Source organism: Eptatretus burgeri, chromosome 1, assembly GCF_056783735.1.
Source record: "Eptatretus burgeri isolate ZD-2024b chromosome 1, Ebu_testis_v1, whole genome shotgun sequence".
NCBI lineage: Eukaryota > Metazoa > Chordata > Myxini > Myxiniformes > Myxinidae > Eptatretus > Eptatretus burgeri.
This window is the reverse complement of record NC_140961.1, coordinates 98,749,615-98,776,267: the sequence shown is the minus strand read 5'-3', so window position 1 is coordinate 98,776,267 and position 26,653 is coordinate 98,749,615. Positions and strand designations below refer to the sequence as shown.

At 44.5% G+C, this 26,653-nt stretch overlaps 1 protein-coding gene across 1 annotated transcript; it reads left to right on the top strand.

The window, feature by feature from the left end:
* The first annotated feature begins 245 nt into the window (after positions 1-245).
* On the top strand, positions 246-26,653 carry LOC147035038 (uncharacterized). Its single transcript, XM_085861864.1, has 5 exons — positions 246-502; positions 15,051-15,427; positions 20,303-20,580; positions 20,750-20,816; positions 25,726-26,653. Exons 1-5 carry the CDS (start codon positions 246-248, stop codon positions 25,839-25,841), a joined length of 1,095 nt encoding a protein of 364 aa, XP_085717990.1. The 3' UTR covers positions 25,842-26,653.

The following is a 26,653-nucleotide window of genomic DNA, read 5'->3' as shown; positions in this document are numbered from 1 at the left end:
CTCGGCGTACTACGACGTATGCCAGCATGCTTCAGCATGCTCTTAACGCATACAAAACTTACCCATAACGTATTCGACGTGTGCCAGCATTTTAGACAATTTTTTCATGCGTCGGCATACGCTGGCTAAATCGTCAAGGTGTGACAGGGCCTTTACCACAGGCAGATTCAGATGGAACAAAGGACACACAGGAGAATGCACAAAAGTGCAAGCATGATGTTGGTCTTTTCAAAATACCAGGAGGCATGGCACAGGCTAGTCTGGAGATACGAAGGCATGACACGGCTTCAGACCCCTCTCCCAGTGTGGCGTCACCCTTGGGTCTCCACAGCTCTGGTGAGGCTCTCTTCAGCTGGCTGTGTGGCTTGGTAGCTGTCAGGAAATCCCTGCTGGACTGTGCCTTTTTGGCACGCATCTGGCCAGCACCGTGCATGGCTCTCTCGGTGGCTTGGCATCCCGGGCTGTGTGAGGCACGACTCTTCTGTCTTGGGCAGACTCTCTGGTGAGATCATGGTTACCTTTTATCGGCAGTGCTTCTACCCCACCCCGGCAGCGCTGGTCTCGCACATGTGTTCTTGCAGTGCTGTAACTGCAACTAACTAATCAGGAGCACACATGTGAGAAGCCATTTGTAAAACCAGTGTGAGAGGCTCAATCAAACAAATTCAGACAGCCATATTCACACGGCATGCGTGTGGGAGGTGAAAAACGACAATGAGGGTAATTTAAGAAGAACCACAGAAGGAAGATGAGGAGACACAGACATAAGGGTGAGATGACAGGGAAGCTAATGAGACATCTGATTCTGGTCAATACTAATTTGGGTTTACAAACACTTACTAACACTCAATAGGATATGGGCCCATAGTCAGGGGTTCATACAATTTTTTTTAATTAGGTTCTCCAGTGAGTACCAAGAGAAATGGTTTGGGACTTCGAAAGAAAAGTTTTTTTTGTCTGTTTCGAGTGCGCTTATCTGTTTTCCCAAGCGCCTCTCAGCTTAGTATGCATCTTACTCCTCTGCAAGTGCTCTCTCAGAACGTCCACTCCAGACAAGACTTGCAAACCACTCTTTCTTCGTTCTGGAGGCTCTTGATCCTCTTCACTCATGCATTCTCCTTAGATCTAATTTCTTTTTTTCATCTTAAAAGTTTTAAACTTACAATATAGCTTATAAATTATATTGCCATAATTTATACATTTAATTTTGTACACTTAAATTTTGAAATCACAGTACTGTATATCAGAATTATCACAGAAGAATCTTCTACACTAGACGAGAAAACCTTCCATCAAAAGCCTTTGTTGTGGTAGTATGCCTCTGAGCTTTCAGAGCTTCTTTAAAGTAGTAATTTCGTTTTTTTTTTAAACCGTGCATGAGTACCTGTGTACCAGTTATGTGACCGGCTGCCTCTGGTCCTCCTCACTTCACAGTCCACAAAAGTACAGGATTTCCTGTTCACCTGTACCATGGGTTATCTACATTTTCTGTCGGCCTATAAAGAGAGGACATGGTGGGGAATATTGAGATTATAGAAAGTGACCAGATCGGAAGGAGGATAAAAGAGAAGTTAGGGGAGGTTGCAAAATGTGGGGAGAAAAGAAAGAGAAGGTTGGGAGGACATCAGATAAAGGACAGGCTCGGGAAGAGTAATGCAAAATGTGGGTTTGGGGAGAAAAGAAAATGAACAATTGCACTAATGTGAGTCAGTAAAATGCAGATTCCACATTAAAGTCAATACATATGGCTTCCTTATCAGAGAAGATATCCCGAGAAATTAGCTTTCCAAGACTCATAACTGCTCTCAAAAATCTGTCATTTATCGGAGAGAAGAAAATCTTCCAAAGAGGACACAATAACTGAATGAGTCTTATTCCAACACCACATCTACAAAACAGAAGTTCCGCTTTTCCTGGAATTATTGGCAAGCAAGCCAAAAAAAACAAAAAAACGTTTAGTGAACATTGCACAACGGTGGAACGAACGTATGCTTGCAGACTAACCACCACTAGTATAAAGCACATTACTCAACAAAACCAAGGATTACATTCTTTCTTTGGTAATAATGTGATTTTCAGTTTTCTCATCATGATCCCAACTAACCTTCTAATAACCCTGTTCTTACTCTGTGGTTATTTACCCCTCTGTCCCTCTCACACTCTAAATGAGATGGAAGAGAGAGGGCAGGGGAAGGAGGCAGCTTTGTGGATGTGAAGGGGAGCAACTTTGAGAAGGGGGAGTTAGGGGGGAGATTGGAGGGAGAAGGGTGAGAGTGGAGAGTTGAGGGAGAAGGGTGAGGGGGGGGGTTGTGAAAAGGTGAAAGGAAAGCTTGGAGGGGGAAAGAGTGTGAAGGTTGCTTTGAGAGGGAGGGGAGGCAATGACAGCAGGCACTGCCAAGAGGCAGGAGGGCGATGGGAGAGGTGGCGAGAGGGGAAGGATGAGACCTTCACTAACTCTATGGTTACCTTAACCCAAGACAAGCATCTCCAGGATGTTTCGGTGCGTTTTCAGACTATACGTTCATGAGAACCACCCCGTGAATCGAGACCCACAATGCTTTGCTTTTCAGTGGCCACATCTGCAGTACTGTCACGACATAGAAAATGGTGCCCATTGCTGAAGTTACAATTGACGTTTTTCTCTTGATGTTAAAGAATTTGCAACGAAGGTGTATATGGTCCAGCCAGGATAGATGACACTGTCCACTGCTTCGAAGATGAAAAAGATTTTGAGCACTTTTTGAAACTTTTGAAAGCCAGCAGCATCTTCTTTTTGTGTTTATATTATCCAAGGCTTTGGTGGACAACATACTACATGTCGACCAAGCGCCAGTAAACAATACTTTTGACCTTTGGCCACACACTATTATGTAAACCTTTACCCTGAAATTAAATAAACTCCCCTGATTTCACACTACATCTAATACCCCAGGGTACAGTGTTACCTCAGAGATAACCATGGTCCTGAGGATGGTTAAAATACCCTGGGGTATCGGCCCTAAAAAAAAATCCTTCCCCTGGGGGAAAGAAAAGTGTAATGTGGGAGATCCGAATTTGTGGAGATAGAGATGAGTAGAATTGGATATCTCCGAGATACCTCCGATATTTTGTAGTGTGAAAGGGGTATTACGTATTTTGCACTCTTTATGGTAGTTTCAGCTCTGAATGGCTCAGAATGGACATAGCTCTGTAAGCAATCAGCCAGCATCAAATGCCCATTTAGAGATGTGGTCCACCAAGACAGGTGGTGACATTGTGAAACCTGAGAAACTCCAGGCACTGCACCTCTTCAAGGGGTTGGACAGAAAAGCAAACTGGGGGGGTTCAAAAAATCTGATCCTTGTGAAGGAACAGAGTCGGAGCCTGGGATTTTCCTGTGTTCAAATGCATGTTCCTGGTAGCTTAATGACATTTTTTTTTCCAGATCTGAAAGAGGGATGCCTCAGTTGTCTGTTTCTCAGAAGTGTGTCATACCTTTCTACACACAGTGGAACCATCAGCAAAATGGAAGAGGTTTTTAGAGGAAAGCAGAGAGGTTATTTATGTTTAAAAAAAAAAAAAATCAGTCCTAAAATGCTGCCTTGTGAGATACCAGCCTCAAGAAGGAAATCATGAGACAAACTTCCACCAAGAGAAATTTGTTGTTCCTGCTCATAGAGAAGATTAGATAAGATTTCAAATAGGGCCCTGTAAATACCATATAGCAGACAGCTTGGGAAGTATGGCTGGGAGCCAGACCATGTCAAAATCTGGAGAGATGTCTGATCTCTTGTATTCAATTTTAGTGCATTTATCCATTGTTGGGCTAAAATAAACAACCTGCCTCTCGTAGAATAGCTTGAGCAGAAGCTGAATTTATAATCAGAAATGAGAAAGTTTGAGAAGACACAATGCTGCGGTCTGTAGCAATGATAGATTCCATCACATTGTTTATGATGCGGAGAAGGTTGACCGGTCTGTTGTTGAGTGGACGGGGTTACCTCCATTCATGTGTGGATCAGATTGGCAGCCATTCTTATGAATAGGGGTGCTGTTTTAAATTTTACAAGAGAAAGGCAGGAAGGAGTCCATCTTATAAAATCCTAAAGAAGAATGAGTAAAGAGGAGAGAGAAGAGGATTCCGGCTCAAAGCACATAACTTGAGACCACCCCACTTTTCAGTAATGACTTCCTTTTGCTACATTAATACTCTCTAGTACAGCAATGTACTGACCTGGAATTAGTCTAATCTTATAGTCCAGACTCTGAACATTCTTAAAATGTTTGGGTTGGAGGGTCTATCTTGTGAAACAAAAATTTTACAATGTCACGAATTTCCAAAACAAGTGGAAATTAGCACTTTTCATGGTGCATAGGCTACATTTGTATGATGTACAAAACTTTTTTTAGGTATTAGATGATCCAGTCTTTATGATTTTGAGGTATTCATGATTGAATACGATACCCAGTGAGAAATTTGAGCAATAGGGATAGCTTTGGTACGGAAAGTGAGCGTTTTTTGACGATTTATTTTAAAAACTGCAATTCCACGAGTCAGTTTTTGATATCCAATTTTCGCCTTCCTAGGGATTTGTATGGCTTATTACCCACAAATCGACTCGTATGTGAGTTTCACTGTAAGAATGTTGTCTATTCTTCAAGCAAAAAACATCACTTGAGCATATAATGATTATGATGTACAAAACTCTTTCGTAGTGGTCCGGAAATCGAGAATTTTTCTTCCGAGAGTACGTTGCGTTTTGCTTTTTGGTCTGCACAGGAATAATGGTCACCAGTATGAGGTCTCATTTTAATTCCTGTATTTTAACCATGCCGAGAGTAATTAAAAAATACTGGAACATTTGGTTCCATGCGATAGGATTTTTCAGGAGTTGCGACGAATACTTTTCCGAGAGTACGTTACGTTTTTCGGCGGATAGATTTATTGCGTTGTCAGACAAACAAAAGATATGTAAGCTATTGGCTTGTGTTAAATCACTTACCTGCAGGTATTTCTGCGTTTTACCATGGTCATAGTGTGCCTATGGCTCAAAAGAGGGCATCACCCGTAAGGTCAAGGTCATTTCCGTGGTTTTGGGGGGAAATTCAATTTTCAACTTTTTTCCTTAAAAATAACACTCTCAAGACCTGAAATTTCCTAGATTTTATTTTGAATATGATGATTTGGCATTATGTTGTTGTAGTTTATTGAGTGGAGTTGAAAAGCATAGTTTCTGGACTTGAAAATTGTTTATTTTCAAAATTTTCCTTGCGAAAGGGATTTAGTGATCGGTCTTGACGTAGGTCGTCTGACTCAGAAATGCGGACAATAATGTTTTCTTGTTCTGGATTTCCGAAATGTCGAGGCATTTAGGCATTTGCTGAGCATAAAATGAGCAAAACCCCAATGAGAGTGCTGATTTTTTTTCCAGGACCAAAATGTCATGAGAAACCACATTCCAGTTGCGTGTATGTTTGGCAGAACTGCTCAAAGATGATAACCAGGGGGGGGGGGGAACCCAAGACGGTACCAATAACACCTGCACAACATATGCAAAAAAAATGCGTCAGAAGAAGAGAGAAAGTATGACGGATGAACAGCATGAACTCTGGTACCAGAAAGAAACATTTAGAATGTTTCAAGTTTCGTTATATACCAAAAGTTGTTACTCAATTTTTTTGATATTTTGACTAGTTACTGTGATGGTTCGAGTTTGAAATAGACGCCAACTGTGGGGATCTTCCTTGGGCGCTCTCTATTTGTGGGGTCGTCCGAGGTTATCAGGCGGCCTATAGTCTTTACTCTGATACTACTATAACCTCGATGCCGACTACTCCACTGCTACTGTACCTGTGCCGAACTAATACCAACACCAGATTACTGTTTGTTCGAGAATGCTACAGTGTTTCTTCAAATAAAATGATTGATCAATAGCATTGCAAATCTACCATCTCTTTTAACACCTTTCCAGTGGCTTGACACAACCTTCAGAGACATCGTGACACACATGACCAGCATTTGTGCATTTTCCTGAGTATGTTATGTTATCACATATGGTTATTATATAGCCATTGTTGGAAAGGATCGATCATTTGAAACTTTTGTATGTTTAAGGGACCTAAAGCCTAACTTCTATGGTGTTTATTTACATCCTCAGCCATGCAGACTTGAAATGCTATGGTTTGACATCAATTTCAAATCTCTTTTATCGAAGATCAGGCAAAAAAATTCCTGATATCCATGGAACTATTCCAATTTTTGCCATCATATATCGTCTAAGGTATGATAGTATGACTTAGAATCAGCAATTAGCAGCTCATGGACCATGAAGAGGCCCTCAGCCCTGTATTACTGAGGATTGCTTGCCCTCGAGTTGTCATCCTGGAGGCCAAATGAGAATTTCTGAGTTCAACTTCAATGGCTGTAAAAAAAAATAACCGTTGCTCATTAAGATCTGAAACTTCACAGTTAACTCCGCTAATATACCTACATTTTGAGGAATAAGACAAATCAGCTCTTTAAAGAAGTTGTTTTTTCATCCTTCTTGCACCCAAGTGGTCTCGAGTTGCATGCTTTTCAGGGCCAAATCACAGTTCTGGAGGATTGCAGGGCCAACGTCGTTCGTTTCAGTTGTGGAGGACAAGATACCAACATTGACGAGTGAAAACCCAGGATATGGGGACACCGTAGAATAAAAAGAAAAATCAAGTCTTCCAAACAAACTTCCACTTAAAGGGGTCTTTAATATGATCTTTGTGAAAGGCATGTTCTGGGTAGCTTAAGGCCCGGTCACACCTTGACGTTTTAGCCAGCGATGGCAACGTATTAAAATGTATCTAAAACGCTGGCTGACGTTGAACTTTTGATGTTTTTTTTTAAAGATTCGGACGTATTCATAGCGACTTGGTCTTATGTATAACGCATTGGTAAAGGACACAGAACGTTTCGTTGTGTTATAGATAACTTATACCAACGAATGCTGAACCTGTTGTCGGCCTACACAACCGATGCCCAACGATAGTCTAACTTAGGCATAGCGCGTTGCACGCATCGCCGACGATGTCGTGACGTAGCCTATTAAAAGGCTGACGCACAACGATTCGAATCATAACTGCCGTAGAAATGGAAGTGACAACATCGCGGTCACACCTTGGCGATCTTGCCAGCGTATGACGACCTAAGAAAAATGTGTCCTATAACGTTGGGGCACGTCAAATACGGTATGAGTAAGTTTGGTATACGTGAGTACAACGCTAAAGTACGCTATCATACGTCGTAGTAAGTAGAGTACGTCAAGAAATTTTAAACATGTTCAAAATTTTACGACGTACTCGGCGTATGACACACGTTCCGCATGCGATGGGGATAAGTTTTACACACGATATGTGGACGCTTACACACGTCCACAAACGCTACTTATAAGCTACTCATAAGTCGAAACACGTCGCGATAATGTCTTTTTTACGCGAAACTTATTTCTAACTTATGTTTGACGTGCTTTGAACCAATTCTTTACGTAGTCCCAACACACATCGACGTATGTAGACGTATTCCAATGACGTCTTCAGGTCGACAAAAAAAAATAAATGAATGTGTTTCTAGCTTACAACTGCCATATAAAGACGTGTTCCCAGCGGTTTTGGGAATTGGTATATAAAAATGCTGCTCATAAAAGGGGAACCCAACAGTGTTTTCGAGTCCTTTTTGAGTCGATGTCCATGTCAGCAGTAACAGTATCAGTATTAATATTAGTATTAGTATTAGTAGTAGTTTGTTCATGTTGGCAGTAGTAGGTGAGTGTGAGGGGGAGGGTGTGGGTTATGATGGATCGTCCTTGCGTTTAACGATTTAAATGATAAACTCAACGATTTAAATGGCTGCATCTCCACTATTGAAAGTAGACGCTTGCGCTCAACAATTGGATTTTTTTTACACTCAACGACTTTTAAACGGTATCACTCAGCTATTTTCATTGTTTACAATGAACGATTTAAATTGCTGTCACTCGCCTTTGTTTTTTGACGCTGGGGTTTTGAAATTTGAAGCGTTTCTTCTGAACGTGTTAAAACGCTCAAACTCGACTATTTTAAATAGACGCTGCCGATGGACAATTGAAATCATAGCCAAGCTAGACATCGAAGTGTGAACATCCTCGTCATGCCAAAGAAAAGTTTGAAGAATGCTGCAAATAAGTGTCCTGGCCGTGGCCGTGGACGCTGACGCAAGGACGATCCATTATACCGACGTCTTTCAGCCTATGAGTAACTTAAAAGTAACGTCTGTCGATGTGTGGCAACGATCGCGTAACGTGCCAACAACACGTTAATCATAGGTTAGAAATAAGTTTCGGGTACGCGAAACATTACCTCGGCGTGTCTCAACTTATGATTAACTTACAAGTAGCATGTGTTGACGTGTGTCAACAATCGCAGACCGTGCATACAACTTGTGGCCAGCGTAGCGGAACGTGTGAGTCATACGCCGGCATACGTCGTGAAATTTCAAGCATGAAAAAATTGGAGGACAACCAAAAAGTACAACGTTTAAAGCCAACGTACAACGACGTATGGCAGTGTTTTTCAGCGTGCTCTCAATGTTATCAAAACTTACCCATAACGTATTCAACGTGTGCCAGCGTTTTAGAAAAAAAAATTCAAAAATTGGCATACGTTGGCTAAAACGTCAAGGTGTGACCGGGCCTTTAACGACATTTTGTCCAGATCTGCAAGAGAGATGCCACAGTTGTCTGTTTCTAAGCACACAAGTTGTCTGTTTCTTCATGTTGGTGCCTTGGCAGCTGTCAGAGACAAACACTTTATCAAGTGCATGACCAGAAATGCCAATAGGAACAGGAGTGTTCCTGTAAGAGCAATACAAATGCTTCAGTCACATATTCCAATGAATCTGAAATTATTGCATCAACACGAGGTTTATACTATTACAACAAAAGGGAGTTCTGTTTTCTTCACCAGGTTCGCTAGTACAGTGTAAATGTTACTATACATGACATTACTATATCTGACAATGTTTCTCACCAAACATTACCAATTACCATGAGTTTACTCCATTACTTATGTTAACCTTGAGATATACCACAGCACTTTTAGCTGCCAGATTGTTCAACTGCCACAGATGGATTCCAGATCCCTGCCAAGGGAGATGGCTCACTTGCTCTTTCATAGCAACAATGAATTGAAATTAATTTTGACAACAATTTCAATATGATAACTGAACGTAATTATAAAGTTACATCTCCATGCCTGATCATTATTAATCATCCTCAGCGTGTGTTGAAGATAATCCATCGATAATCATGACAAACAGCAAGAATTAGACAGACTCTGGATCAATAATACATGTAAAACCTACCCATTGATTGTACAGCAGAACAACCCTTCATCCACAGCTAATGTGGTTACCACAGTAGCTGTTTACCACTTCACAGGCATGACAGCTTCACCTGGAACATCACTCATCATTGTGGACACACTCAAATAGTTCAAAGGTCCATGCTCTCCAAAGACAGAAACACACTTATTTTTTTTTCTTTTTTATATACAATGTCATGGCTCGTATAAGAGCTCACACACAGAACGTATAACAAGGGGAGCAGGAGACTAGAGGGAAGCACAAAACAGGAATAGACACATGAGGAGATCTGTGGAAGGGAGAGGGATGGGATGGGGTACACGGGGTAAACAAGATAGACATTACAGGGACTTTCAGGAAAGAAAGCAGGGAATATGAAGGACATTGGTTTGGGGTGGAGTAATGGGGGTAGAAAAGATCATGGTTTTGGATGGTTTTGAATGAGCATGGAAGGTGAGAAGTAAAAAGAATATTAAAAAAAAGTTTGTTTGTTTTTGTCAAAGATTAGGTCAAGGATTAGAGGTTGAAGAAAAAAAACGTGAAGGTGCATGGTGAATATGGGCCAGCAAAAGTAGAAGGAAGATGGTAGATCAGCAGGAGGAAGTTGGCGTTGGTGAAGTGGAGAAAATAAGAACTTGTGGTAAAAAGGAGAAAATACAATAAACATGATCGTGCACACAAACGGGAAGAAGGGTAGGCCTCAAGGAAACCCGACGTGAAAAGACGTCGAAAACTCAACAATTATCACAGGTTTTAACACAAGACTGAACTGGGAGCACACAGGGATAACAAAATAACAGTAAAAACGTGAAAAAACGACCGTAAAACCTATCTTTGGGAAAGTCGGCAGAGACCCTGAAGAGGAACCACCCACCGTCACTCAAGAAGCGGAATGGTAAGCCAATGGTGGCTTTCTTGCCGAACCTCACAGGCGCCCCCAATATGTTGGGTAATTTGGCAGGAACATTTTATTAAATATCCACAAAATAAAACGGTTCATGCTCTCATCACATTACATTTTCTTGCAATGACAAAATAATCAATTACAGTTCTGATACAGTTCAGCCAATTCCTATTTTTCCTGGGAAAACTACAGTACTCGCATGACTAAAACAGTAACCCTGGATGCTATCTTACATATAACATCGCTCACACAAGAAACATCTGAACCTTTTAGAAGGAGAAAATTCCACCTGCTGCAGAGGGCCATCGATGATGAGGGAAATGGTGGGTAGGGTACGGGAGGCATTGGAGACCTTGGCCTTTTCAGTAAAGACATCAAGATACCTTTTCCAAGAGCAGTGTTCAACATGACTCCACCTTTGAGGAGTGAAGGGAAACAAGGGGACTGTACCACCAGAGACAGACTTCACCAATGCTGCCACCACACTTTGGAGGATGATAAATATGCTTGGAAGGTTTGACCGCATGTGATTTGGATGTTGGACTTTGGCTAAAGGACTGACACACTGATTGTCTTCCATTCTTGCTCTACGGATGTGAGACTTGGACTCTGATCAGGGATCTGAGACGGAGACTTAATTCCTTTGGTACCAGGTCTCTTCAGAGAATCCTTGGCCATCGCTGGTCTGACTTTGTGTCCAACGAGTGGTTGCTGAGAGAGACTCAAATGAGATTTGTTATCTGCATAGTCCGTGAGCATGCCTGGTGTTGGCTTAGTGGTTAGGGTGGCAGCTTGGGATCCCAGGGTCCTGAGTTCAAGCCCCGTTGGCTGCTGAATTAACACCAGGGGGTTGACTCAGCCTGTCATCCTTCTGAGGTTGGAGAAATGAGTACCAGTGTACTGGTCCCGGTGTATGCCCTGGTAAGAATAGGTGTACCATATCCCTGTGTGTCGTAAGAGGCGACCAGGGTTGGCGTCAGGAAGGGCATCCGGCCATAAAACATTGCCTCAAGAAAAAGGCAACTCCTGCACAGCAGGGAAAAATGGCTGTAAAAAAGGTCATTTTTATTATATATATATATATATATATATATATATATATATATATATATATATATATATATATATATATATATCTATAGTCCATGAGCATCAGCTGTATGGACATGTGGCTCATTTTCCTGACACTGATCCTGCTCACCAGATTCTCTCAGTGAGGGACCCTCATGAGTGGAGGAGGCCAATGAGCAGACCACGTGCCTTGTGGTTGATCAGCATCTCAAGGAGATGGGGATGGGCCAGGCATCTGCCTGAAGGATGGCCAGACGGAGGCCCCTGGAGTACCTGCGGAAAGTGGATGCAGCGATGCACTGCTCCATCACATGCTCCCATACCTGACCTGACACTGATTGTGGGCTATTCAGGGGGACCTTAGCTTCCCTTCAGTTGGGTTTCCCTTCCATGTGGCGAATGTGAGTTACTTTTTCATGAGTCGCTTGTCACGACTCAGTTTACGAGTGTCAGGATGTGGGAATGAGCTGGTGAAGTAGAAAAGGTGGTTTGTTGAGGAAGAAATGCCAGTAACTGATTATGTCAGGAACTGTTGATGTCAGGAGCTGATAAGATAATGGAGCAGTCTGTGAGGAGGGTAACAGATTTCAGACCAAACCGGTCTCCCTTGCCAGACTTCCATACATTTTGCTGCCTTGGCACCTGCATTCAGAAGACTGATAAGGAAACAAACACTTTATCAAGGACACTATCAGAAGAGCCAAGAGAAACAAAGAAGTAACAGGACAGGTTTTAGGGGTATTTTGACATAACCATACACATTGGGAGAGAGATGAGTAGACTCCAAACTCTCATTACGGTACTTTGAGTGCCTTGGCTGCACTGACTCTCTGACTGACTGACCCAGACTGTCACAGACCCACTTCACCTGAACTCTGACTTACCGAAGGCCCAACTTCCACTGCACTGGTCACACGCACCTTTGCGCTCCACAGAAAAATGGCCTCTTGAGCATGGCATTGCCACAACTTCCCATTGGTATACACACTCCAACATGTGATGAAGCTAAGGCAGTGTGAGCAGAAGGTCCATCCAGATATAACCACCATTCACACAAGTATGGAGTTAACCACCATCCAGATAGGTGTGGAAATAACCACCCTCTGGACATAACCACAGTCCAGATATGTCCAGAGACAGAGACAGAGAGAGGTGTGGGGTAGGGGAGTTAGCACAGAGAATATGTTCTGCTTCGTGAACACACACACACACACACACACACACAATCGGCAATTTTTCAGTAATCGGCTGATTGGAATCTGCAATTACCAACTACCGTGCATACTGTGTACAACCCGAAAACCTTGAGTGGCTTTCACCCTTGTTTTGGGGGAATTAAAAAAAACAAATTTAAAAACACTAGTGCGGGCCCGTAGGTGCGTGCCAGTATGTGCAGCTTCGTGCCTGCAGTATCAGGTCCCCAGCATCAATTGTGACATCATATCAAACGAAGAAGAAGAATTGACGCCCCCTCTCTCTTGCCCCCCTCCCCTCTCTTGCCCCCCTCTCACCCTCCCCTCTCTCCCTTCTCTTGCCCCCCTCTCACCCTTCTCTTTCCCCTCTCTTGCCCCCCTTTCACCTCTCTCTCTCTTTTCCTTCTCTCTCCCTCCCCTCTCTTGCCACCCCCTCACCTCTCTCGCCCCCACCCCCCTCTCTCGCCCTTCTCCTCTCTCGTCCCTCTCTCTGTAAATGTATTCACAAATGTCGACCAAGCACAACGATCAATTCCAACCTTGGGAAAAAACAGCTTTTAAACCCTTGGGAAATGGCTGTTTCCCTCAGGAAAATTCAAACCTTGGGATCAATTAATAATTTGAATAATAATCAAACCTTGGGAGTTTGGCACATTCCCAGGTCCCCAGTGTCGATTATGATGTCATACCAAACGAAGAAGAAGAAGAATTGTGACGTCAATCCTTCAAAAAAAATTAATTCATGAAATAAACATTAATTGTGACGTCATTCGTGACGTCATAGTACCGTGTCCTGTCATTGGTTCACAGATACATGGCCATAACTTGGGAACCGCTCGTCCGATCGATATCAAACCTCGAAAAAGGCACATCCGCGGGTCCCCGGCAATATTCCTGGCAAGTTTAAATCCTATCGAACCGGTGGTCGTCCGGTTATTAATCATTTGGGAAAAGAATTGCAAGATAAGGTGAGAAGGTGGAACGACACCTTCAACTGCCATATATACACCTTTTCAACACTGAAAAAGCAGTAAAATTACCGTAACTTGGGAACCGCTCGTCCGATCGATATCAAACCTCGAAAAGGCACATCCGCGGGTTCCCGGCAATATTCTTGGCAAGTTTCAATGAGATCGGACCAGCGGTCGTCGAGAAACGGCGGTCGCAGACAGACAAACAGACAGACACACAAACAGAGAATAGATAGATTGCATTAGAGACGTTTCAAGGAGATATGCATAAACATTATTCTTTAAAAAAAAAACTGCCAACCGTTGTGTGACGGGTGGAAAAAAATTTGGCACTGTAATTTAGAAATGACGGTCGTTCGGCAAACAGCTTGAAAAATCGGGTGTTAACAAATATATTTTGCTTTGAGACTCACAAAGAGAAACCACATAACCTCTCCAAAGCACACCCGGTTCATATATTATATATATATGTTGTGCGTCTTTCGGCTGCTCCCGTTAGGAGTCGCCAAAGCGGATCATCCGTTATGATCCACATACTGATTTGGCACAGGTTTTATGCCAGATGCCCTTCCTGATGCAACCCTGGTCGCCTCTTACGACACAGGGATAAGGATTGGGTTTTGCCATGACTCCAGGCTGCCCTACACCCTCTCATAGCGGGGCCCAGTGCAGAGCACCGGTCCTCAAGCGATCCTCCAACCCAAGCCTCCGAGTAGCCGGATGATAGGCGCACGCCACTCCGCCCGGCTATATATATATTTATATATATATATATATACATACATACATATATATATATATATATATATATATATATATATATTTATATATATATATATATACATACATACATATTGTAATTGATTTCCGCCCGCGGGCGTGCGGACAGCCGCTTTTAGCCAAATCGCGGCCGTACCCCCACCAGACGAGCAATCCAGTCTCAGCCTTCCGGATCAAATGCCCGAATCCAGCTACGGGGTGTGCTTTTAATGCACACCACAGCCTTGTCAGTACTCTACCCGCACGCTACAGGGTCCGATCGCCGAACTGTCTATTTACCTAATTATTCGTGCGGGAAGGCTACAGAGAGGTTGTACCTCAACGGGAGCTGCTTGGAAACGCGCCACGTACGCAGTTCGCTCTGTTCTGCGGATACCGAGCGGTGTACGTATTTATCGCGCAGCCCCGTTGGACCCGATCACTTTATCGGCTATTAAACAGCCAGCTATTATTCCGAACTTAATGATGGCAGTTTAATTAAGGAAAGGGACGCAACGACCAGGTACATTGAGACAGGCACATTTATTTCCACACACGACGCAAGCAATGAAGAAGCATACAAGCAGTATGCAAGGAATGAATGGGGGGATGGGACAGCACACCAGCCGAAAGACCTGTAGCCGTATCTATTTATTATTCACATGCACTTATACGGGTTTACTTATAGACGGCGCCACAAACACACACACACACCCAGAAAGGAATAAAAAGGAAAAACATGACCGTGTGGTGAGCTCCCCGAGCTCGTGTCCTCCACGATCCGGCTTCGCACACGATCCAAGGTGGCTCCGTCACGACCACCGACCCAGCCAGAGCGCCTTCGGTCCGGAGCACCACCTCGCTCACGATCCGCCTCAGCTCACAAAGCTCCCCCTCCTTCTCGCGATTCTCCTCAGCACAAGCTCCCCTGCGCTCGCGTTCCGCCTCTTTATCACCAAGCCCCGCCCCCTTTTCACCTCCCGCCCCTTTTTCCAGCACGCGCGGGAAACTTCTCGAAGGAAGCGTTTTCCCACCAAATCGGGGACGTTCCCTCGCCGCTGTATTTGTCTTTTTCCACTCGCAGGGTGGAATCTCTCGTGTTGGTCGCGGAGACGCCATTTGTTCGGGGGAGGGGGGGCAGGGTCGTCTGCCTGCTTTCCCTCGACGAACCAGGCTTCTGGTAACTATTGCTGAGGTGGAAACGCGGTGGTGTGGTTGTGAAGGTTGTGGTTAACGATTTTGGTGTTCTGTTCTGTGACCTATATGGTGTTCTGTGAATTTCCACAACCGTAACAAGCTGTTATATATAACATATAATATATATATATATAACAGTATATATGTTATACACATATATACTGTTACGTTTGAGGGGGGGTATGCATTCAAAGGGTAATTAGGATGTTTAATTAGGTATGCCATGCTGTTCGAGTTGTACCAGGATCTCGATGTAATAAGTAGCAATTCAGTGGTGATAAGTTGTCTAGTAAATGTTCATTTCTTCAAGGGGGGAAATGATAATTGTCACGTAATTAGATAGGGACACGGGATAGGGTAAGTGTGTCTGCGTAAACCCCTTTTGGTATTCTCTGGAGACTGGCCGTGACGTCACAGGACAGTGCAGCGGATGGCTCCGCCCCGTGATCACGATTGGTGGAAGGCGATGGCGGTGGACGGCTCGATTGGAAGTGACGAGGACCAAGGATAAAAAGGTTCTGTTCGGGGTCGAAAAGGAAGAGGAAGAAGATTACAACCAAAAAGATCGTGTTTTTTTGGTGGGGAGGCTGTTGCGCGGGGAGCATCCTTGTTGTTGTGTGCTGATTCGATCGTGTTCTTGATCGTGTCTTGGAGCCTTGCTGAGCTTCGTGCCTCACCTTGGTTGGCTCTGGGGTTCTGCTGACTCGGAGTACGGGGTCGAACGGCGGGCGGACTTGCCTCCCTCTCCTGCTCGCAACTTGGCGCCAGAACTGGTTCCCTGGCGGCTGTGAGCGGACTTGGGCCAAGACCAGGTCGACAGCACCACGGTTTCTCCTGCCCCCCTGACGAGAGCAAGGCCAGCTCGGCCGACGCCGATCCAGGGACAGTTGCGTCCACACCACGGTCCAGCCTGACCACCAGAAATAGCTACGTTTTGTGTGTGTGTGTGTGTGTGTGTGTGTGTGTGTGTGTGTGTGTGTGTGTGTGTGTGTGTGTGTGTGTGTGTGTGTGTGTGTGTGTGTGTGTGTGTGTGTGTGTGTGTGTGTGTGTGTGTGTGTGTGTGTGTGTGTGTGCTTGGCGCCTTAGAGGGATTGAGAACTGTATATTCATTGGAATTGTCTGTGTTTTTCCCCACGCCCGATCCCACACCATCCAGTCGAATCGCCCGGATCCCTCTTCTTGCCGAGTCTTGTTATTTCTGGTAATAATAAAAACAAATAAACATCATCAACTCAGTGAAAAGTGACTCGTGCCACCTTCCTCGTCCCGTTTGCGGTAGAGCGATTAGAACCGCCATGTTTGGGTTATAAATAAATAAACCGCCTCCATCGTTTTGGCTCATTCTACGTTGGCGGGACTGTTCAAGTCCCGTGGACGTCACAATACATACAACCAATTGCTTTAGAAACAGCCGCGAGGACAAAGGACAGGATGACGCTACTGAGGTTAAAAGTTGAAACCACAACCACCACGATGGGCATCATGGGCACCATGGGCCTGGATGAGTTCGGTCCAAGCACCCACGAGTCCTGCACACCACACACACGTAACTGAGAATGCAGGCGTGCACACGCACGCGCGCGCGCACACACGCACGCGCACACACGCACGCGCACACGCGCACGCGCACACACACACACACACACACACACACACACACACACACACACACACACACACACACACAGTCTCTTTACAAATCCAAAGCTACCCATTTATACCACGTCCATGTGTTGTCTCCATACCTCTTCGTGCTTGGAGAAAACTGACTTCTGGATAGGGGAACAAACTGTGTGCGTAATTCTGCTATCGACTGCGGGGTGCTCACTACGTCGCTTAAGCACTCAAGTAAGCACTGCAACGAAACGGTTGATAAGGAACGGCTGGCTTGGCAAGCGATAACAAGCCGATTGGTAATGGGACATACCTGCAAAAACTAAGTAAACATCGCTGATTTCTTTTCATTTTCAGATTTCATGCAAGATTTCAAGTTGTTTAGTCCACATGACCAGATCCTCAAAACAGAAATTGTATTTCTACCATATGCTTGAATGAGTCCGTGAGAGGAGATCATGGAAAATCGCATCATATAATGCATGAAATCGCACCAAATTCCTAACTTGAAAACTATAGTATTTACAAAAGCGATGTAAACAGCGATTTGTAGGTGTGAAGATCAGGTATTCGATGATATGAGTGAGGAAAGTGGAAAAAACATTTGAGTGCTTTATCGTTAAGATACCATTGCGGCCTTTTCCAAGTCAAGGCATTGTTGAGCAGAACAAAAAAATGGTGAATTAAGACCCCAGCGAGGGAGAGCGAAGTGACCAAGGATAACGCCTTGATCAAGGATAATTAAATAAGGCCGTTAATTATCTTGAAAAGGGGTGTTTCAATTAACCCAAACACCTAGTTTTCATTCATGCACTCCCTTGGAGTTCCCTTCGTGTGCTTGCAAAGTTTCAGGTCATGAGGTTTCATGGTTTTGGAGTTATGGAGGACACACATACACACACACACACACACACACACACACACACACACACACACACACACACACATTTATTAGTATAGATGCACATAGTATGCACACAAGTTGTTGCTTACAGTGTGCAAGCATACCCCAATAGTTGTGGGCCCGAATAGGACGTTGTCACCTCTTGGGTGAGTAAAATAACATCCATGTAAGGTTAGAGTCAGTTATATGTTAGTATTTTGTTTGGCATTTAAGTTCGATCATATACATGGGGATAAATATGTGTTGCAAGTGTGAGTTAGCATAAGTTCATGCCCTTTCATCCTCTCTATCTTCTCTCATCAACACCTTGCAACCAATGCACTACCACACACTTTTCCGATCTCCAAGTGCCTCACTCCTCCATGAAAGAGCAAACGTGGAAAAACAAGGACAGTGTGCCAAGGAACAACAGCAAAGAGCCAAACCCCTCCTCCGGTTCCGTTCATTGCCCTTCCAATGCGACCACAGCAGGAGTGGCAAAGCCTACGACGGTCCGACCAATGTTGGGAATGCCCTATACCAGTCTAAGTGTTGGGGAGGGGAAAAAGTGAATGAAAGGAGAGACGTGCAGCAGATCATTTCAGTTTGTTTGTGGAGTTTGTTTGTCTTTGCCTAAGCAGTTCGTCTGTGCAGTCTGCTTATGTCTAACATATGCAGAGGCCTTTTGCCCTTTCAGTCGCTTCTTCTTTCATTTGCTTCACCCTTCGCTATGTTCCTTGACGCGTTACACTTCTCCACTCGCTTTATTTCCACACATGCACTTTCACACGGCCGACTGTTACGAATCTGGAAACCATTTGCCTTCACACATACAGTTGACCCAAAGTTTAGTGATTTCGTTAAGTATATGTGGATAGTTTGAATCTCTCCCCTATGTCTAATGGGAATTTCATGTGTGCGCTGCGAGTTTCTTTCTAGTTAGTCTTCTGCATTAAATCCCCTTCGACTCCTTCAGCGCCATTACGCACGTGTTCGAGGCCACGGAAATAGGTGGGGGTGAGATCACCTCAGGGCCGACCCCGCCCAAGCAAGATGGAATGTTCCCCTCGTCCAATCGGGGGTGAGATCGCCTCAGGGCTGACTCCGCCCCAACAAGATGGAATGTTTCCCTCGTCCAATTGGGGGTGAGATAATCTCATAGCCGACCCTGCCCCAGTGAGATGGAATGTTCCCCTCATCCAATCGGGGGTGAGATCTCCTCAGAGCCGACCCCACCCAGCCAGATGGAATGTTCTCCTTGTCCAATGAGGGGAGAACACCGATCGCCCGATGCCCCCCGACCAATCAGGAGGCGAGTTACCTCAGAGGGGGAGGGATAAGAAGAGTGGCGAGCTGTCTCAGCAGGGTCTGCGGTCTTTTTTGGGGTTCCTTGGTGGTCGGTGGTCGTGTTGGTGCTTGTGGTGGTGGTGGTGGTGGTGGTGGTCATGGCGGAGGTGTTTCATAATGCTCATGTCGTCAATCATCGGTCATGGCTGGCCAGGTCGTTCATAGGATCCGAAACTGTGGTTCGTGTGTTTGAGTCCCACCGTGGTGGTTTGCGTTGGAGCTGGGATCCCCATTCCCGTCCACGGACTCTGAGCTCCACAAGTGCGAGTCGGTAAAACCGCACGAGGCGGCTAGGTACCCGACCAGACTCTGACCATCAGCTCGCCTTCCATCCCGAGCTGAAGGGCCGAATAAAGACCCACAAGGTCCATTTATTTTTGGGTGAGTGTGTCTGTCTGTGGCCAGTCTGATAAGTAGAAATCGTTTAAGTGATTGCTATTGTACATTTGCCTACATCTATATTCGTGATTAAGTCTGCTCTGTGTTTCCCTCCCTATTACCTTGTAAATAAATAACTGTGAAATGTTCTAGTTCGTTGCCTGTGCTTTCTTTCATTGACCCAGTATGGTTCGGGCTTGAGAATTAGGGAGGCCGATTGTGCCGTAAGTTGTCATTTGGGCCGGCGTGGCTTTGGTAATTCCTGCTCGGTTACGCCGTATCCGAGTCGGTAATAGCGACTCAGTTCGGATAAAGCCGGCCAAGGGTGTGGTTTCCCTGGAAGCTAGACCGCACGGCTAATTCGGTAAATTGGAATCAGACAAAGACCCTAACCGCGCGGCCGAAATATTGGCGTCCACGGTCCATTAAGCGACCCGTCGACTTCGGAATTATCCAGAGTGACGACCTTCAATTCCGGTGTTCGGTGGGAGACGGCCCAACTGCTCCATCTAGCGGTCGTCCTCGCAACTGAACCCCGGCACTACAACACTACAACGCCTCTTCTTATTCTTCATTTTTCTCTTTCGTTCTTTCATGCTTTTTAACTTTCTTTTCCTTTCCTCTATATTTCTGTAGCTTTTACATACACTGATACACCTACGGATGCCTTCTCCGCACCACGTTCATTGCCACGCTACCTCGAAAAGGCCGCCTGCCCTCGCATGATGGAACAAGAATTTCAAAAGTCGCACAAGTCATCGCGTTGGACGTACGGACTTCCCACAGCCTCCCCATATGACCAAGAGCTGCCGCAGGAGGGAGGAAGGGACTGCGAGGAAGGAAGGGTGTCTGGATCCATTCGTGTAAAGGTGCTAAGTCATTGTCCTAAGGCACCAGAGGGCGGGAATATTCACGTAAGGTACAAGAGGAAATGTACACATGCTGTAAAATATTCTCCACGAGTATAAAAGCCCATCAAAAATGGCGGGTTGGAGTTATTTTATGAAACTGGAAGATATGATGTTTTGTAGCAATAAACTTTATTTTAAAACATAGAAATGTGACGATTTTGTTTATCTTCAGGGACATTTCATTTTGACTATGGATCCTCGTGAGCATGTCAAAGTCGGAAGCTTCAGCCTTGCATCAGGTGTGCTTATATCTTCTTTGTTTATTTGGCATCCTATGGCGTAAATGAACACTCGTTCCAGTCTGCATGCATTGCACATCACATACAGTGAATTTCACCCCCCTGCGCCTTGTATTTATTATTTTTCTAAAACACTTCTGGACACCGCCCTTGAGGCTGTTTCTAAGTCACCGCCTACAATTTCAATAGAATAGACGTAATTACTCTTTTAATGAAAATGTTTTTCGAGTTTATTTTATCCTTAAAAATAAACCATTAGTGGGGCGGCTGAGCCCAAGTATTCAAAAGAATTGTGTATTTTGTGATACAAGCACCAAATTTGGCACAAATGTACATTAATATGTTGCGAACATTTTCAGATATTGGGCCACTTGAAATTCTCTCTATGTCCGCCATATTGGATTTAAAAATGTCCGCCACTTGAAATCTACATTTGCTATTATCTCTGGACGTAATGCTGCTATTGACTTGATTCTGGTATCTAAATGTATGTTTTTGCGGGCAAGGAATCCAATGGTACCATTTTCAACTTAATATTATCTATCACAGTCTGTTCTATAATTTTATTTGGAAATTATCTTGGCAAATATTGGATTCAACACAATACTTTGAAAAGAATGTCTTAGTTGTGTAAATATAAATAAATTAAAAAACTATACTAAATCACTAGTAACAACTCAGACAAGCTCATATATACTGGCAGTCTAAAATATAAATTCACATCAAGTGACTGCAGCAGCACTGTACATACTGCAACACCGTGCCTACAACCACTACTGTCTGGGAGAAACCAGGGATGCAGAGGACCTTCCGGAATTTGAAGACTGATGTTGCCAGAGGAGAAGACATCCCCCAGTTTCACTACTGGGCAACCGTGCTGGAACTAGAACTGTTGGTTCTAGTGTATGTGCGTTCTCTCAGGCAGGGATCGTTAATGATGTACCTCGATGCTCTGACAGAGCTGGTCCCCTGGTTCCATGCACTGGATCACACCCACTATGCTAGGTGGATACCAGTGCACCTGAAGGACATGGCCGAACTCACCATCAAACACCCAGATGTGGCCAGGAAATTCAGGGAAAGCCACTTCACCGTTCAGAAAACACAGAGGGTGTTCTTTTCAATCCCGATTGACCAGGCACATGAGCAGAATAATGCCTGCATCAAAGGAGGCGGTGGAGCAGTTGGGCTCACTGACAACCCTAGTGCTCTACGTCGCTGGATGGTTGCGGGACCAGAAGTTGCCAGGGTGATCAAAGAATTCCAGGATGGGAACCAACACTGGAGATGGCAAACAGCAGACACACGTCATCATGATCAGACGCCAAGTGTACAGGCCTCATTTGTGAAAGATGTTCGCTCTCTCGTCGGTGTCATAGAGGAGATAGGCAACCCATTCGAGGAGGAAAGTCAGGATGGAGTCAAACTGGACACAAAGGAGATCGCAGATCCTGCTGCTGTGGAGACCGTGATGAATGCCAAGAGGATTGGCCAAGAGCAGTTCGAGGCTTTCACCAGAGAGTGTCTGTTGGACAGAACAAAGGCAGTGGACGGACCCATTCCTCATAACAAGCTGAAGGTGTTCAGCACTTCCACTCCAAGAAGCCAGAGCATAGGTCAGCAACAGCTCGCCTCCATCAAGAATGACCGTGAACTCTTCGCACGCCTGTACATTGGCTGCCAGACGAGGGATGGAAACCTTGAGGAGTTCTTTTGTCACGAGAATCAGGCATGTCCTCCTGCATTGTCGGATGGTGGAAGCCTCTGCACTGGTATTAAGAGTGATCTCCTCACATGCTTGGAAGAAGTCTCCGACGCAAAGGCAGAGACTCCTGTCACGACCTGTATTGTGCTTGATGGAGCAGCCATCGTCCAGATGCTGAAGCCGGCTGCATCAAAGACCTTTGAAGAGTATGCACAACAGATCTTCATCCCATATATGTCCACGAAGCTGCAAACAGTGTCACGCCTGGATCTGGTCTGGGATACTTACCTTGCTGATTCACTGAAAGGTAGTACACGTGCAAAGCGGGGACAAGGTGTGCAGAGACGTGTGGTGGCTGCCGCAGCCATACCAGGAAACTGTCAGAACTTCCTACGAGTGGACAGCAACAAGACCGAGCTGTTCAGGTTCCTCTCAGCAGCTCTCCTGGAATGGTTTGACCAGGAGGACAAGCAACTCATCATTACTGATGGAGAGGCAGTGCTCAGCAAGCCACTACTGCCAGATCTGACCTCACTCGCCCCATGTAACCATGAAGAAGCTGACAGTCGGATGTTGCTGCATGCATCTCACGCAGTCCAGCATGGACACCATGCAATACTCATCCGGACTGTAGACACCGATGTTGTGGTGCTGGCAGTATCCCTGGCACAGGAGTTGCAACCAGAAGACAAACTGTGGCTGGCATTCGGAACAGGCCAGAGTTTCCGATACCTAGCAGCACACGAAATAGCAGCTGGATTGGGACGAGAGAACGCTCGTGCACTGCCAATGTTCCATGCTCTAACTGGATGCGACACTGTGTCTAGTTTTCATAGACATGGCAAGAAGACTGCGTGGGCAGTCTGGACGGTACTACCAGAACTCACTGAGGCGCTGCTGCTGCTGTCCTCTGCACCTCGTGACATACCAGACGATGCAATGCGCATCATCGAGAGGTTCGTGATCCTGTTGTATGATCGAACCAGCAAATGCACAGACATTGACAAGGCCAGGAGGAAACTCTTCGCAAGGAAGAACAATGTGCAGCTCATCCCTCCAACGAAGGCAGCTCTAGAGGAACATGTCAAGAGGGCAGTGTATAAAGGTGGACATGTGTGGGGTCAGATACTTCTGCCAGCACCAGAGCTACCTCCACCAACCAACTGGGGTTGGTCAAGGACTGGAGAAGGACAGTACACACCTTACTGGACCAGGCTAACTGAGGCAGCTCACAGCTGCATTGAGCTGGTTTCTTGCAAGTGCAAGAAAGGGTGTGTGAGGCGCTGTAAGTGCAAAAAGGCTGCCCTTCAGTGCACAGCCCTCTGTGTGTGTGAAGGGGACTGCACATGACGATGAGTCAACAACATACATGTACTTGTGGCAATGCTGAACTTGTTAACATGACACTGTTTATGTACACGTATCTTCAGTACCGGTATATACCTAGCCTCAGATACCAGTACACCTAGCCTCAAATACTAGACCATGTAGCATGTCAGTATTATACCTAAGACATTTACAGAACTAAGACATTCTTTTCAAAGTATTGTGTTGAATCCAATATTTGCCGAGATAATTTCCAAATAAAATTATATAACAGACTGTGATAGATATTATTAAGTTGAAAATGGTACCATTGGATTCCTTGCCCCAAAAAACATACATTTAGATACCAGAATCAAGTCAATAGCTGCATTACGTCCAGATAAGAGATAACAGCAAATGTAGATTTCAAGTGGCAGCCATTTTGAAATCCAATAGGGCGGACATAAAGAGAGAATTTCAAGTGGCCCAAAATCTGAAAATGTTCGCAACATATTAATGTACATTTGTGCCAAATTTGGTGCTTGTATCACAAAATGCACAACAGGTTTGCTCTGCTGCTACACTAATAGTGAGCACACAGTTGAGTTAAAATATGGGCCTTTAAAACCCAACTTAAATCGTCCTTATGAAGGGGGACAGACAAATACACAGATATACACTATGTTTTATATAGGTAGATGCTTTGCTTTGCCCCCCTTTGAATTCTCCAACTATTTTCCTGTTTAAATTCCCCAACTATCATCCTTCCTGCCATTTTCCCATTTGAATTCTACCAACTGCCATTCTTCCCATCATTTTCCACTCAATTGGTTGTGTTGTTATAAAGTACATGGAAGTTTCATACAATGTCTTGACTTATCCTGCTTGGGTTTGATCTGGGATTGTGCTCCTGGGATGATTGGTCCAAACACATAATTGTAATGGTAGCCCAAAGAATGCGGCCTGTGGCGTTGGTTTGCTTGGCCAATTAAGTCGCTGCCACATAGTCGCTGGCACGGTTCCCCATCTGCTTCATCCATCTCACAGTTATGGTAAACTGACCCTGGGCATAAAGATCCAGTCAGAGTTGTGTTGTCAAGAGCATCCATGGTCTTTTTATAGACATGACAAGTTTTATAATGTTAGTTTATGCATGTATAAATATATGTTCTAGTACTCGTTATTGCTTACAATGCATAAGCATACCCCACTAGTACAGAAATGTGTATGTATGTATGTATATATATATATATATATATATATATATATATATATATATATATATATATATATATATATATATATATATATATATATATATATATATATATATATTCCCCATCCCTTCTGAGCTTTGAAGGAATGCCATTTGAGTCCTTGCAAAAAGGAGGGTGGCCAATTTTAATGATGTCCTCAACTTCCATTAAGAAAGCCAACCAAACTCAAACACAAGCTTTCCAAATTGTGAACCACGGAAAGATAGCTACCTCCTCTGGTTATTTTGGCAGCCTGAAGACATGTGCAATATTATCTTTCCCTAGTTTCCTGAAATGTTCAATCGATCGCACAGCATAGGGATGCAGGACTTCCCAATCTCGTGCAAGTGCCAGATGCCTGAGCAACACCTGTTAGAATCGTGTTCACGTGTGAAAATAAAAACGTGCTTTGTCTGCTGGCCCGAATGGCAGACTGCCGAAATAACCAAGATTCTTGCGGTTATTTCGTGATGTAAAAGACGCTGGAAAGTCTGCCTCTGTCTCATGCAACGCGAGGCAGCAAATCATAATGTGCTTATGGAGCCAGTTAATGTTCTATAATAGCTTGTTTACCAATCTTCCAACCGTATTTGTATCTTAATTCTTATTCGTTTATTGAAACATGTAAACGTTGTTTGAACAGACCAGCGAGGCAGACTTGGCGGGGCTAATCCATTGCCTTTTCCAGATGGAGCAGCTGATAATGAGACCCCCACCAGGAACCATCAATGCAGCCGAGTAGTGAGTTGTTCTGCTTGAGAACCCTGTAAACAGCAGTCAGATATCCTTAACACATGTGTTTACTGCTTCAGCTAATACCAGATAAAATGAACATGTATCACTCTATATCCATTAGCATCGAACTTACAGATACACCTATGGAGTCAGTCAGACTGCTCGGATGCAGGTTGAGTATATATTTCATCATTCAATACCTAGGGAACTTGGTTAGACTGCCATTTTCATCCAGTGCCCTCAGCCTAGCCACCGTTATGTTCCCGGTCACCATAGCTCAAGGTCAGACGTCTCTGCCTTTTTTGGAAGGAGTTGAACCTAGGGTTGAGTTGATGTTGAAGGATAGCCTGGAACATCCGCCAGACTTTCCCATGGCAAGTCCCAAGGAAAGCACCAATCAACCTGAGAGCTGTGTCCCAAGCACGGCAATCGTCAGTCACATCAGCAATTATAGCAATAATCGTGCCACGCGGTTTGCTTTCTGTTAAAACAGGGTGGTCCCACTGGCGATCAAGCACATTCCAAACACTAAGATCCTTCTTTTAATCTCACACTGGCAAAGCAACTCGGAGCAGATATAATCATGAGACACTCGCACGCTGCTGCCCTGCACAGAAATCTTCATGTTAGACAAATTGTACAATACTCGATACATGTCTGTAGTTCAACATAATTCATGCTCTTTACCAATACCTGTTTATCGCTGAATTTGCAATTGATTTTATAAGTTTTTAAAAGAGCAATGAGCAACACTGCTGTACAAAACAATTGCACGATTAGAGCTTTAAGTGTTCTCGATACATGTCTCCTTATTCAAAATATGGGGCCATGACCAT

Coding starts and splice junctions, on each gene's coding strand:
- LOC147035038 (XM_085861864.1), top strand. CDS start 246: ATGGCACAGGCTAGTCTGGAGATACGAAGGCATGACACGGCTTCAGAC. Junction 15,428..20,302: donor CTCGACGAACCAGGCTTCTG/GTAACTATTGCT, acceptor ATATTTCTGTAG/CTTTTACATACACTGATACA. Junction 20,581..20,749: donor CAGAGGGCGGGAATATTCAC/GTAAGGTACAAG, acceptor GTTTATCTTCAG/GGACATTTCATTTTGACTAT.